The sequence below is a fragment of the Adiantum capillus-veneris genome, chromosome 7 (assembly GCF_014529385.1).
Source record: "Adiantum capillus-veneris isolate H3 chromosome 7, ASM1452938v2, whole genome shotgun sequence".
NCBI classification, from domain to species: Eukaryota; Viridiplantae; Streptophyta; class Polypodiopsida; order Polypodiales; family Pteridaceae; genus Adiantum; species Adiantum capillus-veneris.
In genome coordinates, this window is record NC_140937.1 from 49,712,954 (window position 1) to 49,734,375 (window position 21,422).

Below are 21,422 nucleotides of genomic sequence, written 5' to 3' on the forward strand. Positions count from 1 at the left end.
TACTCTACTCTTAGGAGACTGTTCTTAAAAGAATACATACGAGAGGGAGTACTTTGGGGTGTAGCCTCTCAGCTCCAGAAAGCCCAACGAGAAGAAGGTGAATCCGTGAGAGACTTCATTAGTCGCCTAAAGAATTTGAATTCTCGATGCAATCCAAACGAGCGATTCAACAACAACCAATTGCTCGATAGATTCATTAGGGGACTACGACATGAAAGTTTCTGTAATGGCCTACTCATTAGAGGTATCACTACTTGGGAAGCAGTCACCATGAATGCAATCCAATTGGAGGATAATTTAATGATTGCAGGAGAAAGAGTGTCCGCCGAGCCGAAGTCTAGTAGCTCGCAAGCATCAGGGCATGAGCCAATGAAGATAAAGCCAATCGTGAAAGAGCAAACGATATCTGAGATGACTTTGGCAGATCTCACCAAGGCCATCCAAGAAAGCCTTAGGGGTAATCGTGCTCCACAAAACACTCATATGTATCCAAGAAGGGAGCAACAATGGTGCTCCATTTGCTTGGGCCCACATACTACGAGTGAATGCCCTACTTTCAGAGTCAAGTTTAACGGGACTTGTAATGCGTGTAGTAGGTATGGCCATCAAGCGAAGGATTGCCTAATGCTTAAACGCATCATGGAAAATAGACCGCCTATAGCTTGGGCAGACTCACCTCGAGTTCCTGCATTGATGCCTACCCCACCCATGGAGCAACAGTTGCCATTACAGCACATGGTCCCTAGAACCCAAAATGTGGTCCAAACCACACCGTTGCCACCTCTAGTGCTAGGACCGCAACCCCCTCATCCAAGAGTTACACCTATGAACCAAATAGGTTGCGAGTCATCTAGTACTTATGTAGATTGCGAAGAGGACATAGACTCTAGTATCACCTATGGAGTCGACATGCTTGAGGAGTGTCCCATGTACTATATGGAAGACCATTGGGGACAAATCAAACCGGTATATCAAGCTACTGCGCTAGCAGCAAGAGGCCAAAACATTAATAGTTTTGCCAAGAGACCACCTCTTCAGTGCTACGAATGTGGTGGACCACATCGAGTAGCTGAGTGCCCCATTAGAATGCAAAAGAATGCTGCACTAATGCAAACAAGTCAAGGGAGTGCATTGGCAATGCCAATACTCACTTGTAATCGTTGTGGCATAGATCATTTGATCGCACAGTGTCCTAACAATCCAAAAGCACCGAAAATCACACCATTGAACATAATAGAGATTGTTGATGGGACACCACCAACTATAAACATAGCACCAGTGAATGCACTCACACGGTCGATGCTCCAAAAGCAAAATTACATCCTCGAAGAGAGAGATGCTGCATCCATTGGCCGAGCGAGAAAGAAGAAAACACGAAGAAAGAAATCCCTTAATGCTTCTAGCTCAAAACCTAGTTCAAAGACTAACATAGGGACAGGAGAGGATCCCGTGTATATGAATGACCCTGAGGATGACTCAGATTCGATAGAGACCACGGAGACCAAAACTATTACTACAAAGGAAAAAGCCAGTGAGGAGGATCACGAGAGGGAATTACGACGAACACCAAAAGAGTATTCAAATTTAAACCGCCCAGTTGCGAACGCCCAAGATAAGCCACGAGAGACAAAAAATGAGGATTGCAAGAGAAAGATTGGAACCTATCCAAACCCAACAGTGGAAATTGAACGAGTCCAACAACTGAGGGGTTTGGTGAAAGAAACTCAACGAACATTAGAACCTGAACCCAAACATATCCAAATGTCAGACACAGTGTTTCCCACACAAGTTCAACCTCACAAGAACTACAGGTTGTTAGCTATACCCAGTATCATTCGGGAAGAGAGTGAGGGTAGGACATCTGAAAGTGGACACACACCTTTCCTACTAGAGAGAATGTTTGGTGAGGGAATGCCCGACCCCCTTGAGGAAGTGGAGATTCCATCTTCACCATTCTCTTGTCAGGGTCCTACGTCCCACAAGATGCCATTAACTGTTGCCAAATTGATGGATTTCATGTCTTCAGAAGTTAGAACCACCATCATGTCCAAACTATATAAAGACCCCGAGCTAGTCTCAGCTCTTCGAGCCTTCCTCAATGGAGAATTACAGGCCGGATTACCACAGTTTGCACATATGAACAAACCTGACTTGGTAATGAATGATGAGGAACATTTAGCACCACCATCTGACCTAGCGGGACATGAATCTGTAATTGAAGTACCCGTTAACAAGTTGGGGCAATACTTTGAAGGTGATGAATCTAATGCTACTCTACCAATCACTACTAAAGGATTAACTGTAAAGGGGGTCCTTGACAGTGGTGCGGGAGTCAGCATGGTGACAAAGAGTTGTTGGGAGTCTATGGGGCGACCTCACCTTGAAGCCACAAGCGTAGTGGTAAAAATGGCTAATGGATCTATTGTTACGCCTATTGGAATGCTAAAGGATCTCTGAATCAAGGTCTTGGGACACAAGGTAAGGCAGACTTTCATTGTTATGGATTTTTCCAAGCATCCTATGTCATTTGAGATGATCTTAGGACGTCCATTCATGAGGGAAGCAAAAATGGTGCATGACTGGTCCAAAAACCACGTCTACTTACAGTTCCAAGACTCTGTCATTCGAGTTGATCTTTCAAGTGGTCGAACGCATCCTCTAAGAAATAAATTCATCATTGATAATCAATCAGACACAACAATTCACTCAGCTCCATTACAGTATTGTTACACGTGTAACGAAGACACGGATATTGGGGAGAACTCTCCTTATATGGATATCCTACCCGGAATGGCTGAGTCAGACAATGTCGATTGGGTACACCTAGCGGAAAATATAGATACATGGGGAGCTAGAGGAACAACCTGGGTAACACCAGATGGGGAAGAGATACCACACATTGCACCAGTAAACATGTTAGGTGTAGTGCATGTAACATCCGATGATAAGAAAGAGGCACACCTACCTGAGAGTGAAACCGATGATTCCTCAAAGGCTTCACGCCAATACACATCAGAAACGGAATCTCAGAGAGAAATGGATTCAAAACCTGAGGAAACATCGAGTGAACCAAGTATAGAAACTGAACACTCAAGGCCTAGTATGACCATCTATGGTAATTTATATGAGAGTGAAGAAGATACAAGCGAAGACCTATCAGGCGAGTCGAGTTCAAACATTTACCAAAATCAAAACCTTAACAAGAAAGAAAGGTCGTATAAGAGACGACGATATCGAGCAAATGTGAGAGCTAGGATAAACAAGGAAAGATCTACTGCAGAATGGCTTAGCTATCTAGGGGCATGTGATGCTCATCGAAAGCTAGTAGACAATTGGGGTGAACATCTCCAGAGTGTCATGTGGTGCAGTCCGTGACCCATTGACCTCGCTCAATTGGAGGTTACAGAGCCGAAATTGAGTCAAACTATAAGAAGACGTCAAAACCGAGAGTTAGCACAACAACAAAAGGAGGCAGAACTAAAAGAAAGGTCTCCGTTAGGACAAGAGCCTGCTGACTTACATACGGCTCCTGAACATTTTAAATCTTATACCACGGAGGAGCGAAAGGTTGTGTATGCCAAAGCCCAACGAATACCTACCAATGGAAGCAGTGGAGTCTATGATGGTCTAGTGGTAGTTAAAGAGATAGAATTAACAGAACCAGGTGAGGAGTCTAAACCAGTCTTTATTACTCAAGACCTTACCGAAACTGAAGAGGATGTACTTAAGGAGCTCCTCAAGGAATACAAGGATATCTTTGCTTGGACATATCATGACATGAAGGGTGTTCCACCTTCTGTGGTGCAACACACAATTCCCATTATCAACACTGCTAAACCCATCCAGCAACGACCATATCCAATGAATCCTAAGTACGTCAAAATTGTACAAGAGGAGATTGAAAAACTTATCCAATGTGGATTCATATACCCTATTGAGCACTCAGAATGGGTTTCTCCAATAGTCATTGTGCCAAAAAAGAATGGGAAACTAAGAGTGTGCGTGGACCTCAAGAAAGTTAATGCAGCTACTAGGAGAGATCATTATCCCTTGCCATATTCAGAACATGTGCTTGAAAGAGTTGCGGGCAAGGAAGCTTATAGCTTTTTAGATGGGTACTCTGGTTACAATCAAATCACAATTGCATTAGAGGACCAAGCTAAAACTGCTTTTATCACAGAGTTTGGAGTGTTTGCATTTCGTGTTATGGCTTTTGGCTTAACAAATGCCCCTGCTACATTCCAACGATTAATAAACACTGCGTTTAAAGAATTTCTAAGGGAGTTTTGTGAAGCTTTCCTAGACGACCTTTGTGTTTATTCTTCTTGGGAGAAGCATTTGTTATATCTACGAAAAATATTTGAAAGGTGCAGATTTTATCGCATCTCATTGAACCCTTTCAAATGCCAATTTTGGGTTAAGCATGGAGTCATTCTAGGGCATATAGTGTCCAAGAAAGGGATATCCACAGATGAGAGTAAGATTAAAGCCATTGCCGATTTGCCACCACCTACTAACTATAAAGGAGTTCAAAGATTTATGGGCCATGTTGGTTATTATCGAAGGTTTATTTTAAACTTTGCCGAGATAGCGCGTCCATTGTACAAGCTTCTTATCGAGTTTCACTGGACGGAAGAATGTCATCAATCTTATGAGTTATTAAAGAAGGCCCTAACAAGTGCTCCAATCCTGCGAACACCTGATTGGAATGTACCTTTTCATGTGCATATTGATGCATCAGATTTTGCTATTGGGTGTGTTCTAACTCAACCAGGAGAACATAAATTGGACTACCCTATTAGCATTGCAAGTCGCCAATTAAATGATGCCGAGATGAACTACACTACTACAGAGCGCGAAGGTCTAGCTATGATTTACGCAGTAAAGAAATTTCGCTATTACCTTCTTGCTACCAAGTTTGTGTTTTATGTTGATCATCAAGCATTGCTATATTTGGTAAACAAGCCGTGTTCCACAGGTCGAATTACACGATGGTTGTTAATTCTTCTTGAGTTTGACTTCACTGTTGTTGTGAGGCCTGGGAGGAACCATGTCATGGCGGATCATTTATCTCGTATCCCTAATGGCGAAGCTCCTACGGGGGTTGATGATGAATTGCCTGATACTCCTTTGTTCATTGTTGAGACAATGCCTAAATGGAGTGAAAAGATTGTTAACTTCTTAGTTAATGGTTTTCCACCCAAATAACTGCGAAAAGATATAGCTCGAAAATTAATCAAGGAATGCGAACCCTATTGCTTACTGGCTGTACTCTCTATAAGAGAGGAAAAGATGATGTTCTTAGACGCTGTGCCCGCGAGGATGAGTATTTATATATTCTACAAGAGGCACACATGGGCGTAGCTGGTGGTCACTTTTCAGGAAAGTTGACTGCCCGAAAGATCTTACAGTCAGGCTATTGGTGGCCCACTCTGTTTAAGGATGCATCACTTTTTGCAAAGGGATCTGATGAATGCCAACGCTTCAAGAAGCCACAAAGAAGTGATAGGATGCCTCTACATCCCATCAAGGTAACCCAACCATTTGAAAAGTGGGGCTTAGACTTTGTAGGACCGATTAGTCCGGCTGCACGTAACACGCAATCACGATATATCATTGTGGCTACCGACTATGTAACCAAATGGGCTGAAGCAAAAGCAACACGAAAGGCGGATGCAAAAACAACAGCTAAGTTCCTCTTTGAGAACATTATCACATGTTTTGGATGCCCCTTTGAACTTGTGAGTGACAATGGAACTCATTTTATAAATGAAGCAATAAAAGAACTCACATCAAACTTCATGATATCTCACCACAAGTCTACACCCTATTATCCCCAAGAAAATGGCCAAGCTGAGAGTACCAACAAAACTCTCATCTCCATTTTGACAAAGACAGTTGAGGCTCATCGCACTGATTGGGACCTAAAGCTTACATCAGCTTTATGGGCTTATCGTACTGCATATAAAGTTGCTATTAATTGCACATCGTTTAAGATGGTGTATGGCCAAGAAGCAGTTATGCCATGGGAGTTTGTCATTCCTAGTCTTCGAGTAGCTTCTCAAGAAGGTTGGGATGGCAACCCCTTAGTTGAGCGATTATATATCCTGGAAAGGCTAGATGAAGAGAGGCAATTAGCTGTGCAAAATGCTCTAGTGCAGAAGGATAGGAGAAAGAAGTGGTTTGATAGCCATTTAAAGGATAAAGACATCAAGGTTGGTGATAAAGTTCTTATGTACGGGGTACGTAATGAAAAGAAGAAATTGAAATACGCTGGTAAGGGACCATATCGAGTGTGTGAAATTACCCCGCAAGGTACCATTCGTGTGGAGACTCTAGATGGAGTTGAAACCATTGGATTCCTTAATGGAAGTAAATTAAAAAGATATTATGATCCTCTAAGCCAGGAAGAGTTGCAAGCCATCCATCAAAAGAAGGCTGCCAAGGAACAAGTAGAGCTTAAAAAAATCCAAGCAAGAGTTGAGGCTCGAGAACGACAACAATGTCTTAGACGCCAACGAGAGGCTAATCTAGGAATCACGCAAGCATTTTTCAAGGACACAGATGACGACTCATTAGAATCTGAGCCACCCCTACAATACCCAATTGAGCTAAATAGCCCCTATGGGAAAGTACTATACAATGCCTTATTAGATACGGGAGCTAAACACAATTTGTTATCCTATGGAGTTTGGTGTCAATTAGGAAAACCGACCCTATCCCCGAGTACGATGCAAGTCAAGGGCATTAATAAAAAGAAAACTGCTATTCTTGGAGTCCTTCAGATCCCTGTTGTCTATGACAATGGAAGCATAGTGCAAAGGTTTCTAGTCATGCCCGCGGGAGCTATGGAAGGCAACATAAACCTGGGACGCACGTGGATGTTGGCAACCAAATGCACTATTGATTGGGATACTGGTAGTGTCACGACGCGACCACCGACTCTTACCCCTATCATTCAAGCAAAGTCACCTACGTTGCAAACTCTAGCAAAGTTGAAAGATAGCCAACATTCACAAGCCAAGGTGGTTAACTCGTCTTTGCCGGCTACCCATGAACCTAGCACTTCAACACTTGTAGTTGCAGCAAGCAGTAATATTGCAAGTACTCAACCTGCACGACCTAAGAGTACATATCAATGGGTCCCCAAGGCCTTACTTCCAACTACCTCAACCCTCCCATCCAGTTCAAGAAAAAATTTCCCTGGAGAACCAAGAGCGCGCTCTAGGAGATTCAAGACCAAATCATGATGGATTCCAAAAAGACTATTAGAAGCCCAAGGCTACTATGATGGAAATGAGAAAATTTGGGTACCTAAACGTAAAATGTGTCCTTCCCTATCGACAACAAACCCATATGAGTCAAACAGTGTAAGCCAATGGCAGACCGTGGGAAGGGAAAGATCACAGAATGCTACACACCTAGTCCAGAGCTAGTTTGGGCTCCAAAGCAAAACCAATTTATTCCACCTAGCTCAGGAAGGGGGGCGTTCCATGAAGCTTCTAGCTCCTCATGTAATACATCCATAGAGGTAAAAGCTTCTACACAGCCTCCATCTATAGTAGTGGACCTCCATGAAGCTACAAAAGAATCCACACCTCCCAGTGTTCAAGAATCACCTGATGAACCACTTCAAGTTCGATCTCGGGAGAGTACCTTACCACCCTTGCAACTCGACGAGGCACCTAAGATAATAGAAAACTACTGGCAAAAATCTTCACCTATAACAACTTGGAACAACTGGTTTCAAAGGGTGACGACATCATTTCAAACGGTATGATCTACCCAAGGAAGGGGGGAGTGTTTGTGGATATCCATTACTCACTCACTTTCCTCTCAACCTTTCTCCCTGACCTCTTAATCTCCAATCTTAGGGAATGTATATATAAAGCCTTATACTCACAAAAACGAGATAAAAAAGTAAAAGAGCAAGAGCCATAACACAAAATCATAAAAACAAATTATGCACAAGAACACGACCCTTGCAATATTTGCACTCTAACCATCATCTATTTGCGTGTACAGATATGGCTAGTACGCTAGAGTCATCCACTCCTGCCTTGGGTGAGAGGTACCCTCGTTACTTTTCACAAATATTTCACATGGTCTTTCCAGTGCTTGCATGTGAATGGGATTTGATAGGTACGCTAGCATGTGAGAGGAATTTTGAGGAGTTAGAATGGCTGATACGTCTCTTGACCACGTCTGATCCATACTTAGTAGAGAGTGTTTCTCCCATTGCACAAGCCTACCCTTTTGACCAAGATGACTATAGGCGTCTAGTGACCTTCTTAGTAAACATGGGCACCTATGATGAAGAAGAAAATTTACAGGACTACACGGATAGCACATATGGTCTCATGGATGATGACTTTGTTTATCTCGACGACGAGGATAGGGGTTTAGCCTTAGGGTTTACCCCCAACCTCTACAATATCCTATTCCCTTGACTCTCTAGGGGGAGTGCAAATAATTAGGTTAGAATTCCTTATGTTTTTTGTTGTGTTCAATAAGTGTTGGTACCTTTTCCCACTAATGTGCCTCCTAGAGGTATTCCTTTTGTTTCCTAGTGTGTACAGGAGCGTGTTGCTATTGATAGGATTTGGACCTTCATGAAATCTTTATCTCGACTCACTCTTCAAATCAAGCGCGACCATCGACACAAACAGGTGTTTCTTGTCCATTAACATTGCCCCTTATCTTTTTTGCATCTATGATTGTCTGCTTTGATTGTGATTGGCAGGATAATATCCAGCACATTTGCTTAGTAACAAACATTTAATTCAATGTAATTTTTTGTCATAATCACTTGTCTAGGTTTAAAAATCAACCAGTCCGACTAAGCTAGTTTGACCAAGTTAGGTGTTAGAGATCTTCTCTTAATACCATGGGGAATGCCTTCCTAATAATCAATGGTTACTTAGGTTCTTAGTCCGATTTAGGCAGCATTGTGTGAAATGTACTAGGGATTTCTAGTGGGCTTGACCCTATTGACCTTTAGCTTCAGTATTATAAAGGGAGTTTACTAGTGTGATGAGCCTGGGGAGGTGTATCAGTGTTATATGACCCCCCAAAGTTACAAAATTAAAATGCTGAAAATGAACAAACAAAAAATCAAAGTGCCACAATGTAAAATCTTAAGCTAGAAGAGAAATCTTAGCTTGATTTGGTACTTCACTCACATGTATTACCTATGGTACTAGAGCCCTAGAGGTTCCCAGTGTGGGCGCTTTTCCTTGAAAAGCAAAAAACCCAAGGCATACAAAATAAGCACACACATCAAATTGAATCACTGTGAAAAGACTTTGGGGGGTCAAAGAAAAGGTAATCAGTCAGGCAATGATTTCATGAGAAATTCCTTTTATCGTAGCTTAACTACAAGGTCCTCTAGGTATAGCCTCTAGTCAGCCCTCGAACATGAAATACGTGGCTCTCGCGATTAAACAACTTAATTAACCAGAGAAAATTAAGAAGCTTACCCATGGTATTAATAGTCGATCTCTAGTGCCTTTTGACCGTTAAATTAGCGACCCCAGACTTGTTTAATTTTTTACCTTTACATCTGTTTATGCATTTGATTACATTGCAATTTAATGCTTATTGCTGACAAATTGTTCAAAATTCTTTTACCAATCAATTTGTCTACCTAAAACTGCATATGCTTTTTAATCACTTATGAGAATGCAATTACTGTGCCAATGTTGTTTGATTTTGCAGTGACTGAAGAAGGCTAAGGACATTCATCTCAAATGCTCTTCCACCTCCACGAACGACCTTCAACTCAATAGCTTCCGAGGACGGAATCTACATCAGGAAGGGGGGCATGTTAACCCTCACGGCTCACGGACACCCTATCACCTACGAGACGGACGTTGTAACCTACGGTGGACATTGTATTATTTATTTGGTAGAGTCAGGTACCGGGCTTGTCGGACCAATAGAAAAAGGGTAAGAGTGATCGCCGATGAGAGGCGCACTCTAACTGGGACATTCAAGGGATTAGTTGGCTAAGCATGGGCACCCAAGTGTGAATGGGGTGAGCTCATATAAAAGCCAACTAAACCTAAAATTCACTTATTCTCTCATTTGTGCAATAGAAGACTCTTGCTCCATCTCCATCTCCATCTTCTTCTTCTTCACCTCCTTGTGTGCATGTGTATGTGAGAGAAAGAGAGAGAGAGTTCGATCGAGCATTGCGGCGGCACGACGGCGGTGAAGCGGTTGAGCGCGACGTAGCGGCGTCTCCTTCTTCTTCGCGGCGAGGAATCCTCCACGGCAGGAGCATAGAGCGGTGAGTGACACACCATTGCCCTCTTTTGAGCTTACTAGTTAAGCTAGTTGTGTGCTTGGAGCCGTCTGTGGCTCGCACACAGTGTTAGGCAAGGCCCTTGCTTCAACAGTGCGGCAAGGAGCGCACAGGGCCTGACAAATGTGCGCTTTTACCACAGAAAATTACAAGGGGCAAATCAGGCTCCATACTTAATAGTCTGTAGATTGGGAGGCCTTAGAGTCTCGCCGATCGATTGAGGTGAGACATTAATATGTATGAGTTGATTTACTTAAATAAGTATATGTGAATTAATATCAATACTAATTTTGTGACTTGTCCTATGTGCAGGTTGTGACGCGTAGTCATTAGTGTATTTCATATATATGTTTTGTGAGACACAAACACGCTTCTGTGTCTCTTTTTTGTATTCGGACATGGTTATGGTTATTGTTCAGACATGGTTATGGTTATAGTTTTCTTTATGGTTATGGTTATGGTTATGGTTATGGTTATGGTTATGGTTATTGTCCTTGTATAGACATGGTTATGGTTATTGTTCTTATATAGACATGGTTATTGTTATTGTTTTGTTTATGGTTATGTTTAACTTTATGGTTATGGTTATGGTTATGGTTATGGTTATGGTTATGGTTATTGTTATTGTTTTGTTTATGGTTATGGTTATTATTATGGTTTTGATCAATATGGTTATGGCCGGTTATAGTTTTAATTTGGTTATGGTTTTGCACAAAGTTCATTATGGTTATGGTTTTAAGTTGGTTATGGTTTTGCACAAAGTTCATTTCATTTCTTTCATTTGCCTTAAATCTCATGTGAGATCCTACATGGATAGCATGTAGGAGGCGTATACATATGGTTTTTTTTTTAAAGTTTATGTTAAAACGAAGGGAACTCTATCGAAATTTATGTGGTGCTGCTCGCTTTCTTGGGCAGAGGACAGGCAGTCTGGTTGTGGCTGTGTCCATCTTCTCACTAGGCATAGGCTAGGCTGCATGTCCTCTGCCTAAGAAAAAAAAAATTTGTTATGGTCGTCGCAATCTGCGTCGCTAGGCACGTCGGAATAGGCGTCGATAACACTGCCTTTCGACGCATATATCGACGGATATTGCGACGTTTTCGTAGGGACGGATATTTTGACGGTTTTTACGACAGAGAGCGTCGAAACCTGCGTCGAAGGCCCCCTTTTTTGTTGTAGTGGATGGTTGTTAAAGAACCATCACATCTCTCGTAAGCAATTCGACTCAATAGTCGAATCTCTACTGGCGGTAAGTGTAAACAAAAAATATTGTATTAGTTGTTTTGAGTTATTAATTTATTTAATTTGATTTTGACTAATGTGGAGTTAGGGTGATCAAACATATGTACCTGTGGATGAGGACGAGGATGAGTAGTAGGACGAGAACTTGGATAGATAGATATGTTTTAGTAGTCCTCTTTTACAAGTGCAAATGTGACACAAAAAAACTCCATGATTACATGTATATAAAACTCGATTAAATTTTTTATTTTATTTGTAATTTTTTAAAATTATTTCTCTTTTAATGTACTTTAAATTATCAAGATAAGGTGTAACTTGGAATTTCAAAGTCTATTATTTTTTTTCCCAGTACACTTTTCAAAATGCAAATGATGTTGGATATGTTTTATGCAAGTCAATAATAAAGGTGCTCATTTGGGACACCCAGTTTTAGGTGGTCCAAATGAGCACCTTTACTTTTTAGAAGTCGTATAGCAATAACATCCACGGTAATAGGTACAGCAATACACGTGATAATACTCGCAAATATATATCTGCAAGTATTGTCACGTATATTGCTGATCACAAACCATTGTCACATCTATTGCCGCCGTTATTATCGCGCATGCGAAGTTTTCTCTCTCCATTTTTATTGTTAATCCGCGATAATGTTGGCAGTTCTCAATTTTTCCTCTTATAGTGATTGCCATTGCTATTACCACTTATGCAAACTTTTTTCTTTCTATTTTTTCTTTGTTAAACCACAGCAATGCTGCCGGCTATGGACTTTTTCTCTTATAGTGTTTATGCTCATGCAAGTTTGCAACTATTCTTTAAATGGAATACATACCACGTGACTTTTTCTTTCATAGTGTTTATGCTCATGCAGATTTGCAACTAGTCTTCAAATCGAATACATACCACTTCACCAATGAGGAGTGAACACTCAAAGTGCAATTACTAATGCAAACTCGTACACTTGTTCAAGCTTGCTATGCATGAAAAAAATCGCCTCCCTTCTCTAGGTTTAGCTTGTCTTGGCATGTGTACACAACACATACACACATGACATACACTTGCTAACTTCATGTGGTTTAGCCAAGCTTGGTAAAAAAGGACTAGAGTCAACTTTCTAAATGAGGAAGGGCTTATCTAACTTTAGTCTTTAGTTTTTCTTTATATTTTATTAAAAATCATAAACATACTAGTACATACTGGTAACTTCCAACTTTTATTCAATCATCACCAAGATTGCTCAACTCTCAACCTTCCTCTTCACAGATTCCCCACATGAATCACCTCAAGTTAAGCAAAAGCAGGTTTGAACCCTGGTGGCCGGGTGGGGAGAGGACATGCGTGCTCTAACCATCAAGTCAGACCCTCGTCGTTGGTGAAATGAACACCATATCAATACTAAAAAAAACAATGAGCAGGGCATGTCCGCAACAAAGGCATGTGCACTCCTCAACTGTCACGCCTCTCCTCTTGGCCTTGCACTCGCCACCTGCGCACGCCTGTGCACTCCTTTGTTGCCGCATCGTGGCTCTTGCCACCTGCATCCATCCTGCTATTCAACTGCATCTTTCGTGATTCGGCAAAATAACTCTTTTTTAAAATGTGTGCAACATAGTCTTTGAATAAATTAGTCCATGTGGAAGACCTTTACACAAAACTTGGAGGCTTTATGTTGAATCTGAACCGAGCTATAATCTACCTGCTAATTTATTAAGACCTACTAAATTAAGATGAACTTTGGTAAAAATAAAACTTATCCTTGTGCTTTAAAACTTACCTCCTGTGCAAAACTTTAGCATAGTGCTTTGAAGGTACCACCAAGCTCCCCCCAAAACTTGCTAAATTTAGACCTATTTAATTTAGACAATTTGTGGTAAATTAGAATTTTATCACAAGGCTTCTGAGACTTCATACTTGGAGTTTAAAGAGTCATTCTAATGACGTGAACTTAGCATAGCTACTTTAAAATTTTAGATTCTTATAATTGTTGTAGGTCATCTCCTTTATCTTGTACCTTTGATCAAAGCATCTCAAGATATTTTTATCCTTCCTTGACCTGTACCTGTGACTGAGATAACTAAATAAAAGTCACACTTGCTCTTTTATGGACTTTTTCTCTTTTGGCCCCAAGCTTTTCACCGAGCTAGTCCATAAGCACTTAACTTCACTTGTTCTCTTATATTTTCCCTGAACTTAAGTGGCCAAATAAAATGAAAATTACTCGTAAAAGGCTAGAAACTAATTTTCATGATAGCTAGCTAGCCAACAATAAGGATCTATAGAATGTACAATCTTAGTGCCTCATTATTCATTACATGTTTAACCAAAATAGTTACATAGAACCCTAAGCATCTCATTTAAGAGCCATAGACCAAGAAATCCTTAACATTAATGTTCTGCATGCAATTAGAGACATAGAACCAAAATTCCTAACAATGTTCCAAATCCGATCAACACCCATAGCACCACATGCTTCAGACTCCACGTGTCCATTAATGAGAGCACTCATAGCGCTGCATGCTTCTGACTCCACATGTCCAACGGGAGCACTCCTTGTAGCACCGCATGCTTTTAACTTCACATGCCCATTAACGGGAGCACTCCTTGTAGCACAGCATGCTTCTGACTCCACATGTCCAACTGGAGCACTCGTAGTGCCGCATGCTTCTGACTCCACATGCCCATTGGTAGCATAGCTCAAAGCGCCGCATGCTTCTGACTCCACATGTCCAACCGGAGCACTCATAGTGCCGTATGCTTCCGACTCCACATGCCCAACAATAGCACTCATAGTGCCGCATGCTTTTGACACCACATATTCATGGAGAGCGCTGAGAGCGTCGCATGCTTCTGACTCCACATGTCCAATGAGGGCAGATAGCTCTGCTCACATTAAACAAAAATATGAGAAGCTCTACGCATTTTACATGTAGAAGTCTTCAAATAATTCTAAACCACAAATGATCATTCAATGTCATCCCTCATATTTCAGCTCCATATAATTCTAAGAATGACCCTCCCAAATGCAGATGTCGTGAAAGTGCAGAGTTTGAGGATCGGAATAAGAACAAGAATTTGAGAGCACAAGAGAGCGTTTCCAATTACAGACCTATAAATTTGTTGCAGCATTTTCGGCATCTAAATTCAGATGGCTCATGAGTATTGGAGTTAAGATGCTGATTTAGGCTCATTAGTCTTTCAAAACCTCTGTCACAAATTGGGCACACATAGCAGTTGCCATTATAAGAAGCTTCAGTAGCATAAACTGTTGATTTATCGCATGAGTCATCATCATCATCCCTGCGGATCATGCAAACGAGATCTCAAACTCGGACAGTAAAGCAATGCAGAAGCCGATTCAAGGAACAAAATCTTTACCAGTCATGCAATCCACCTATTCGTGGTGTTGTCAAGAGATTGGGGACACCACAGTCTACCTCACGTTGTCGAACAAGGCGCAACATCTGTCGGTTGCTTATGTTGTAACAGCTACCCATTTCAATCTGCAGAAACCCATGTATAACTTGCGATCGCATTAGTAGGGGTGCAGGATACGCAATAGATAGAGACAAGATTTAGACACAGATCTTATCTAATTAACAGACCTGCAAAGCAAAGCTTGGTAATATAGTACTTCGAAGGCATACCCTTGTAAACATAATTATATGCCCAGCAAATCATGGTTAACCCATCCTCTCTCTCTCTCTCCATGATAGATATTCCTCTCTCTCTCTCTCTCTCTCTCTCTCTCTCTCTCTCTCTCTCTCTCTCTCCATGATAGATATTCCAGCCCGAAACTAGACGAGAGATGTCTGATGAGCTTGCGAGCTTGTAAAGTATAACGCATTAAGAGTACAGTCTAGCAAGAGCGTACGTGCTTGGTGAGGGCAGAGGCCGAGACGAAGCCAGCTTTACAGCGAAGGCAGGAGATGAAGGGGGCCCGGTGCCGTTTGGAAGCACAGTGATGGCGCAAGTCTTTGTTGCTGGTAAAATCGCGCTCGCAGTCAGCACAGTAGTGGTGGTGCGATGAGTTCGTGAGATGAGCCCACAGCGACTGCTCGCACACAAAGCTTCATTCGCACTTATCGCAGTAGAAGGCGTACTTGTGGCGCGATGAGTGCGTGAGGTGAGCCTGCAGCGCCTGCTTGGATACAAAGCTTCGTTCGCACTTAGCGCAGTAGCTGAAGTCCTCGTCGCCAATATAGTGGTGGTGCGATGAGTGCGTGAGATGCGCCTGCAGAGCCTGCTGAGATACAAAGTGCCGTTCGCACTTATCGCAGTACTGGCCATGGCGCGATGAGTGCGTGAGGTGAGCCTGTAGCGCCTGCTCCGACACAAAGCTTCGTTCGCACTTATCGCAATAGAATTCATCGTCGTCGGCATCGCTGGAGTACGCCATGGATGCACACAGGAAAGCGCTGGCATTCTATATGCAAACTGTCTGTTAATCGTTGCAGCGAAGGAAGAGAGGAAGAGAGAGAGAGAGAGAGAGAAAGAGTAGATCTTCTGCAGGTTCGGACACTCAACTTGAGAAAGAGGGCCCTTTTTTCTGCTATCGACTAGTGGAGATTTACTTTCTCGCTGCAGAATGTAACTTTATTACTTAAAGTTTTTATGAGTCGTGTATTCAAATATTAATGACTTTAAGTGAGCGTTTAATTTGTTCAGCTGAACTTTGATGTCTAAAGTGGCTCTCTTTAAACTTGCTATTTGTTGCTCTAATTCACATATTTGTACATCTGTCACATTCAGTTGATACTCATCTACAGATCTACGTAAGGACTGGATTAAGTTAGAGACATGTGACTTGAATGTCTCGTTTCCCTCACTGCGGGGCTCATTAAGCTCTTTCCAAATTTGAACAATAATTTATCCTAGTCTCTCGAAGCCTGTGTCGTTGTCATTTGTCGACTCCTCTGTTTTGTGTTTCATTCAACTCCACTGACTGGTTGTCTTCGTCCATTGTTTATCTGCGACACACATACAATTATTGTCAATAAAGCAATTATAAAACGTGATGCCAAAGTTTATGCATCAAAATAATGAAACACAGTACGATGCTATAGTAGTTGCTTCACTTCGGTGCACTAAGGGCATGTACAAATCCCCTATCTGTGGCGGTCTCTCATCGCTCTCCATGTCTCCACTATTGGTTGCCTCATTGAGATCCACGACTTGATCATTTGTCATCTTCATGTCAGGTAGCTTTTTCCTTCATCAAGAAAAGTGCATACCATCACGCACAATCGCAAATATGCTTCAAAAAAAGCAACGTTATATTAGCTTACTCTTCGATATCCTTCCAACCAGATATGAACCAATCTAATCTCGGTTGGCTGGCTCTATATAAATCATCTGCCACAAATAACGTTATAACATCCTGGTACGTAGTGGAAGCTGGGAATGTTATGCATTTCCACAACGCTTTCATCTTCTTTAAGCTCATTCCTCGGCCTTGACAGGGAGTAATCCACGCCGCCGAAGGATAATACTTGCCACTGCAAAGCATCTTATGCAATGTACTCAAGAAATCATTTCCAAATGGATGTCGCATTTGAAATCGCCAGTACATCAACGCACGGTCGAAGACATTGTTATGCGTCAAGCATATCCGATTCTTCACGTCATCCACTCCATATAGGCTATACAGTTCAATTCCTTTGTTTACTTCTTCCGAAGTTTATATTATACTCTACTTTCTGAAAGTGGGGCTCACCATTATCTTTCATGCAGTACCCCACCATTCCCTCAAATGTATGCAAGTTTTTCTGCCTCAATGCCCGACATAATACATTCCCTCCCATTGGATTTTGTTTATCCCATCCCAAGTAAGCTTTTACTTTCCTATTGATGGCAATTAAAGACCTGGCAAACATGAGTATTGCCATTTGAAAGTGCAAATGGTAGACACTGCCGCCCCTCTCTATCGAACATATCCCGGCAACAGTCTCCTTCCTTAAGAACTCCTGCATTACCCAGTAAATTACTATCAATGTCCGCACCACCCACAACTACAGTGACGCTAACTTCCATCAGCTTCTTCACCTCTTCGCCATCCCTCCTGCATCTCTCCGCGGCACTCAACATTGGCCTTCCTCTTCTCTTCGGCAAGCAACCAAGCTGACTTGCAAGCACAGATTTCCTTTTCTTGGGTGGACGACTACATTCATCTCCAGCTGCTCGTGCTAATCTCTTTAACTGTGCCATTGCGCCTACAAATACATGCACAAACTAAAACTTCAACTTTTTTTAAAACTTTTTTCTTTAAAAACTTTGTACTGGCTGGGCGATGTGACCCGTCCCTTCTTCTATCCCCCTCACTCATCTCATTTGATCCGCCTGTGTTTAAACCCCCCCCCCCCCCTTTCTTCTCCACCCCCTCGCCATCTTGCCTCGGCAACTTGCAGTCTACGCAGCCTAAGCTACAGTACATAGCAGCTCGGCTCCACTCACGCCCTCCCCTAGTCATGCATGCCACCCCTGCTATCACGTCTCTTACTGCAGATCGAACTCGCCAGTGCAGAACGCACCATTGTGCAGACATGCTACCACCTAGAGATACAGGGTCGTACCTATTCTACCTTCGTTCTCCCTCATGAAAAACCCACAACAAACACAACCCAGAAGCAGAATATATAATTCTTTTACTACCGCCTCATGCTTCTGCATGTTTGCTGCGGGCTTCCGGCACTGCCGAGCGTTTGCTAGCTGCACTCACACGTGTCTCGCTACACAACCGCACAGATATGTCGGCCACCTCTCTGGAGATAGATAGAGAACACGTGTGCTGCGGTTGACCTTTGAAACGGGCAAATCCATTGAACCCTTCCAAACAAGGCCGTCACTAACTTGACGACGGCGGCATTGCTCACACACACACATAGAGAGAGAGAGAGAGAGAGAGAGAGAGAGAGAGAGAGAGAGAGAGAGAGAGAGAGAGAGAGAGAGAGAGAGAGAGAGAGAATTGCTTACAGAGAATTGCCTGCGACCTGGGAGAGTTTGCTGCTATCTGCTTTTTTACAGTGCGTGCTATTTTTACTGCAACAAGCATGGCTCCAAAGAATACCATCTTAAAATAGCTTCAAAAAGCCTAAAAGTTGTGTACAACATTTCATAGGCACCACGCCTATATCACTGCAGGCAGTGCCAACAAAGCATCATACGCAGATTCTGCGCTTCGACGTTTTGCAAAAACGTCCAGACATGCTACTAGGATAGAAAAAAATAAAAACCCCCTCCCCCCTCCTCTACCTTGCATTTTGCCCTATGTTGTCCTCCCTCTCTCTGCTTCAGCAATAGCAGCAACGAGCAAAGGTTCGACATCAGTCTCTCTCTCTCATGCCATCGATCTTGCAATATGGCCTCCTTGCAAGCCATCCAGGTCGAGTGTGACTAATCTTGCATGAGCCTAAGGGCCATATCCATGTCCTTCTAACACACACACACATAAGCTGGCCTGCCGTCGCAGAGTGTACACGCGTGGGCACAAAGAGAGAGAGAGAGAGAGAGAGAGAGAGAGAGAGAGAGAGAGAGAGAGAGAGAGAGAGAGAGAGAGAGAGAGAGATGCAATCGTCTCTAAGCGGCTTGAGGGGTTTCCGCCTTGCCTCACACAGAAAAACAGAGCTGAGAGAGAGAGAAATAGAAAGAGAGAGATGAAAAGGGCAATAGAATCCCCTATTTCGACATGGCCTGCCCCCTCATCTTCCACACCATGCACCCTGCCCTTTTTTGTAACAAACTAATGCCACCATTTTCTGATTTTTTCCAACCAAGTACCCTCTACTAGTGAAATATTCATATCTGGATGTTTGCTACATTTAACTATTATTTTTTGGTGCTAAGTACAAGGTAGTCTTCACAATTATGGTTGAGTGTGTATAGATCAGACGTCTTATGGCTGATTTGGGTGTTGGACAAAACATTGTCAACACTATCTACACTGACAGTCAGAGCACATTGGCAGTTGTGAGGAACCCAATTTTTCATGTTCGCACAAAGCACATTGAGATGCATTACCACTATGTCAAGGAGATGCTTTCAGCAAGAGAGATCAGCTTGGCTTATGTGCCAACACAGGACAACCTTGCAAACCTTTTCACAAAGGCATTGTCTCGTGAGAAGGTCGAAGCTTTCTGTAAAGCTTTGGACTTACTCCCCTTTGTGGATTGTTCATGTCCTCAGGGCATGGCACTTCCCTATACTCTATGTGCCAACTCTCATTCACCGCATCATTTGCAAGGGGGATTTGTTACCATATACATGTGGTGGTGATGTGTGAACACACTTAGGACCGCAGGGTATTTTTTTCCTCATTAGAAGGTTTTTTCCTCCTTGCATTGTATATACACCCATCACTCTAGGGCTACCTTATCTTTCCATTACACACTAAGTAAGATACTCTCCGTTATGTGCCTTGAGCTCCTTCGTCTTCTCCAGCTCTGTGTGTTTCCTTACAACCCTAATTCCAATAAAATTTTGCAGGTAATTGTCACTCATTGAAGTTTTGTCTAAGTAAATATATTTTATGTCAACTCTATAATCTACTTTTTATGTGCTACAGTTCTCTGGTATCACTATGTACACTATGTACACAGAAGGAAGAGGTGGTAATAGATTGCTTTGTTGATGTTGTCAATATGGCATGTGAGGAGATGGATCATCGTTGCATTAGTATAGAGTTGGATGCTATGAGTATAGCATTGGTCTCATTGGGGATCAATTTGAACAAGAGCTTTGAAAACGATTGTAGTCTCAAGGTGTATGAAACTATATCTCATACATTAATTGTTGATGATTACTCTCATGGTTCTGTTTTATGACATAAGTGATTAATTTACAATTCATGTTGTCATATGTTGAAATTTATTACCTTTCTCAAATTTGAAGTATCTGGATATGATTTTGAATGCATATTGTTTTTTGCATGGTGAAACTTATTTACGATTTATATGGTTTTTGCACATTATTAAAAAGAAAGTGTTAAAAACAAAATTTATACACAAAACACAAAAAGGAAAAGAAAAAGAGAACTAGAAAAAAAAGAGTAAAAATGAGTTATTAAGAAGAAAGTGCAAAAAAACAAAAAAATATACACAACACAAAAAAGAAAAGAAAAAGAAGAGTAAAAATGAGGAAATGAAAATGTGAAAGGAATCTTAAGGCAAAAAGGAAGGAGAGAGAGAGAGAGAGAGAGATTGTCTATTTGAGGACATTTGAAAACATTGAAACTATTCAGAGAAGATTAGCATGGCCCCTGTGCGAGGGCGGTCGGGGGGGGGGGGGGGGTTGTCACATTAAAGCCCTTGATATTTTTTTTGCAAGGAAACAACTCAAACTGGTCAAACGATCTATAGTGCTAGTATGAGATAAGGTTTGAAATTAAACAAATAAATGCCATGGCTCAGTCGGAGATGCAGTGTTCGGGAAAAATCATTTTCACAAACATACAGAAATCCCTCCAAGACAAATCTGAACCGGTATTTTTACATTACTAGCCAGTGTTTTTGCAAAATTACACTATTTTCCATGTATTTCAAGCGGAAATTTCTCCTTTTTGCACTCCCCTCAACCAGCTACTTTGATTTTGCAACCGGCTCAAGGCTAAGCTAAGGCACACTTTTCCCGAACACTGCGGAGATGCCATGGCTCGATGGGAGCATAACTTTTTTCGTTTTTCTTAATTTATTTCTCCACTCACTATTGTGAGTTTGGCCCAAAAAAAAAGTTAAGAAACTTTGATAAATAAGTCACTTGTCTTTTAGCATACCTGCTTTTGGTTTTATTAAACAGAAAGTGAAAAAAAATAAAATAAACAAACACAAAAAAGAAAAGAGAAAGAGAGCAAGAAAAAGAAAAGTAAATTTGAGTTATCAAGAAGAA

General features: G+C 41.8%; 1 protein-coding gene and 1 non-coding gene across 2 annotated transcripts; one reads left to right on the forward strand and one right to left on the reverse strand.

Annotated features, from left to right (window-relative positions):
- Positions 1 to 13,824: 13,824 nt before the first annotated feature.
- Positions 13,825 to 16,169, reverse strand: LOC147453818 (uncharacterized). The gene is made up of 5 exons (XM_086515906.1): positions 15,647 to 16,169; positions 15,418 to 15,526; positions 14,922 to 15,046; positions 14,653 to 14,843; positions 13,825 to 14,426 (listed from the first exon to the last, which is right to left on the reverse strand). The coding sequence occupies exons 1-5, from the start codon at positions 15,940 to 15,942 to the stop codon at positions 13,897 to 13,899; spliced, it is 1,251 nt and encodes a 416-aa protein (XP_086372032.1). The 5' UTR covers positions 15,943 to 16,169; the 3' UTR covers positions 13,825 to 13,896.
- Positions 16,170 to 20,739: 4,570 nt separating this feature from the next.
- LOC147453819 (U6 spliceosomal RNA) lies at positions 20,740 to 20,841 on the forward strand. Its single transcript, XR_015188789.1, has one exon. It is a non-coding gene; the product is annotated as a U6 spliceosomal RNA (small nuclear RNA).
- Positions 20,842 to 21,422: the final 581 nt, after the last annotated feature.

Bases quoted from the DNA above. Each gene is read 5' to 3' on its own strand.
- LOC147453818 (XM_086515906.1), bottom strand. From the start codon at position 15,942: ATGGCGTACTCCAGCGATGCCGACGACGATGAATTCTATTGCGATAAG. The intron at 15,527-15,646 runs GTACGCCTTCTA...CGATTTTACCAG, and splicing joins ACGCACTCATCGCGCCACAA to CAACAAAGACTTGCGCCATC. The intron at 15,047-15,417 runs GTACGCTCTTGC...GGGTTTCTGCAG, and splicing joins CCTCTGCCCTCACCAAGCAC to ATTGAAATGGGTAGCTGTTA.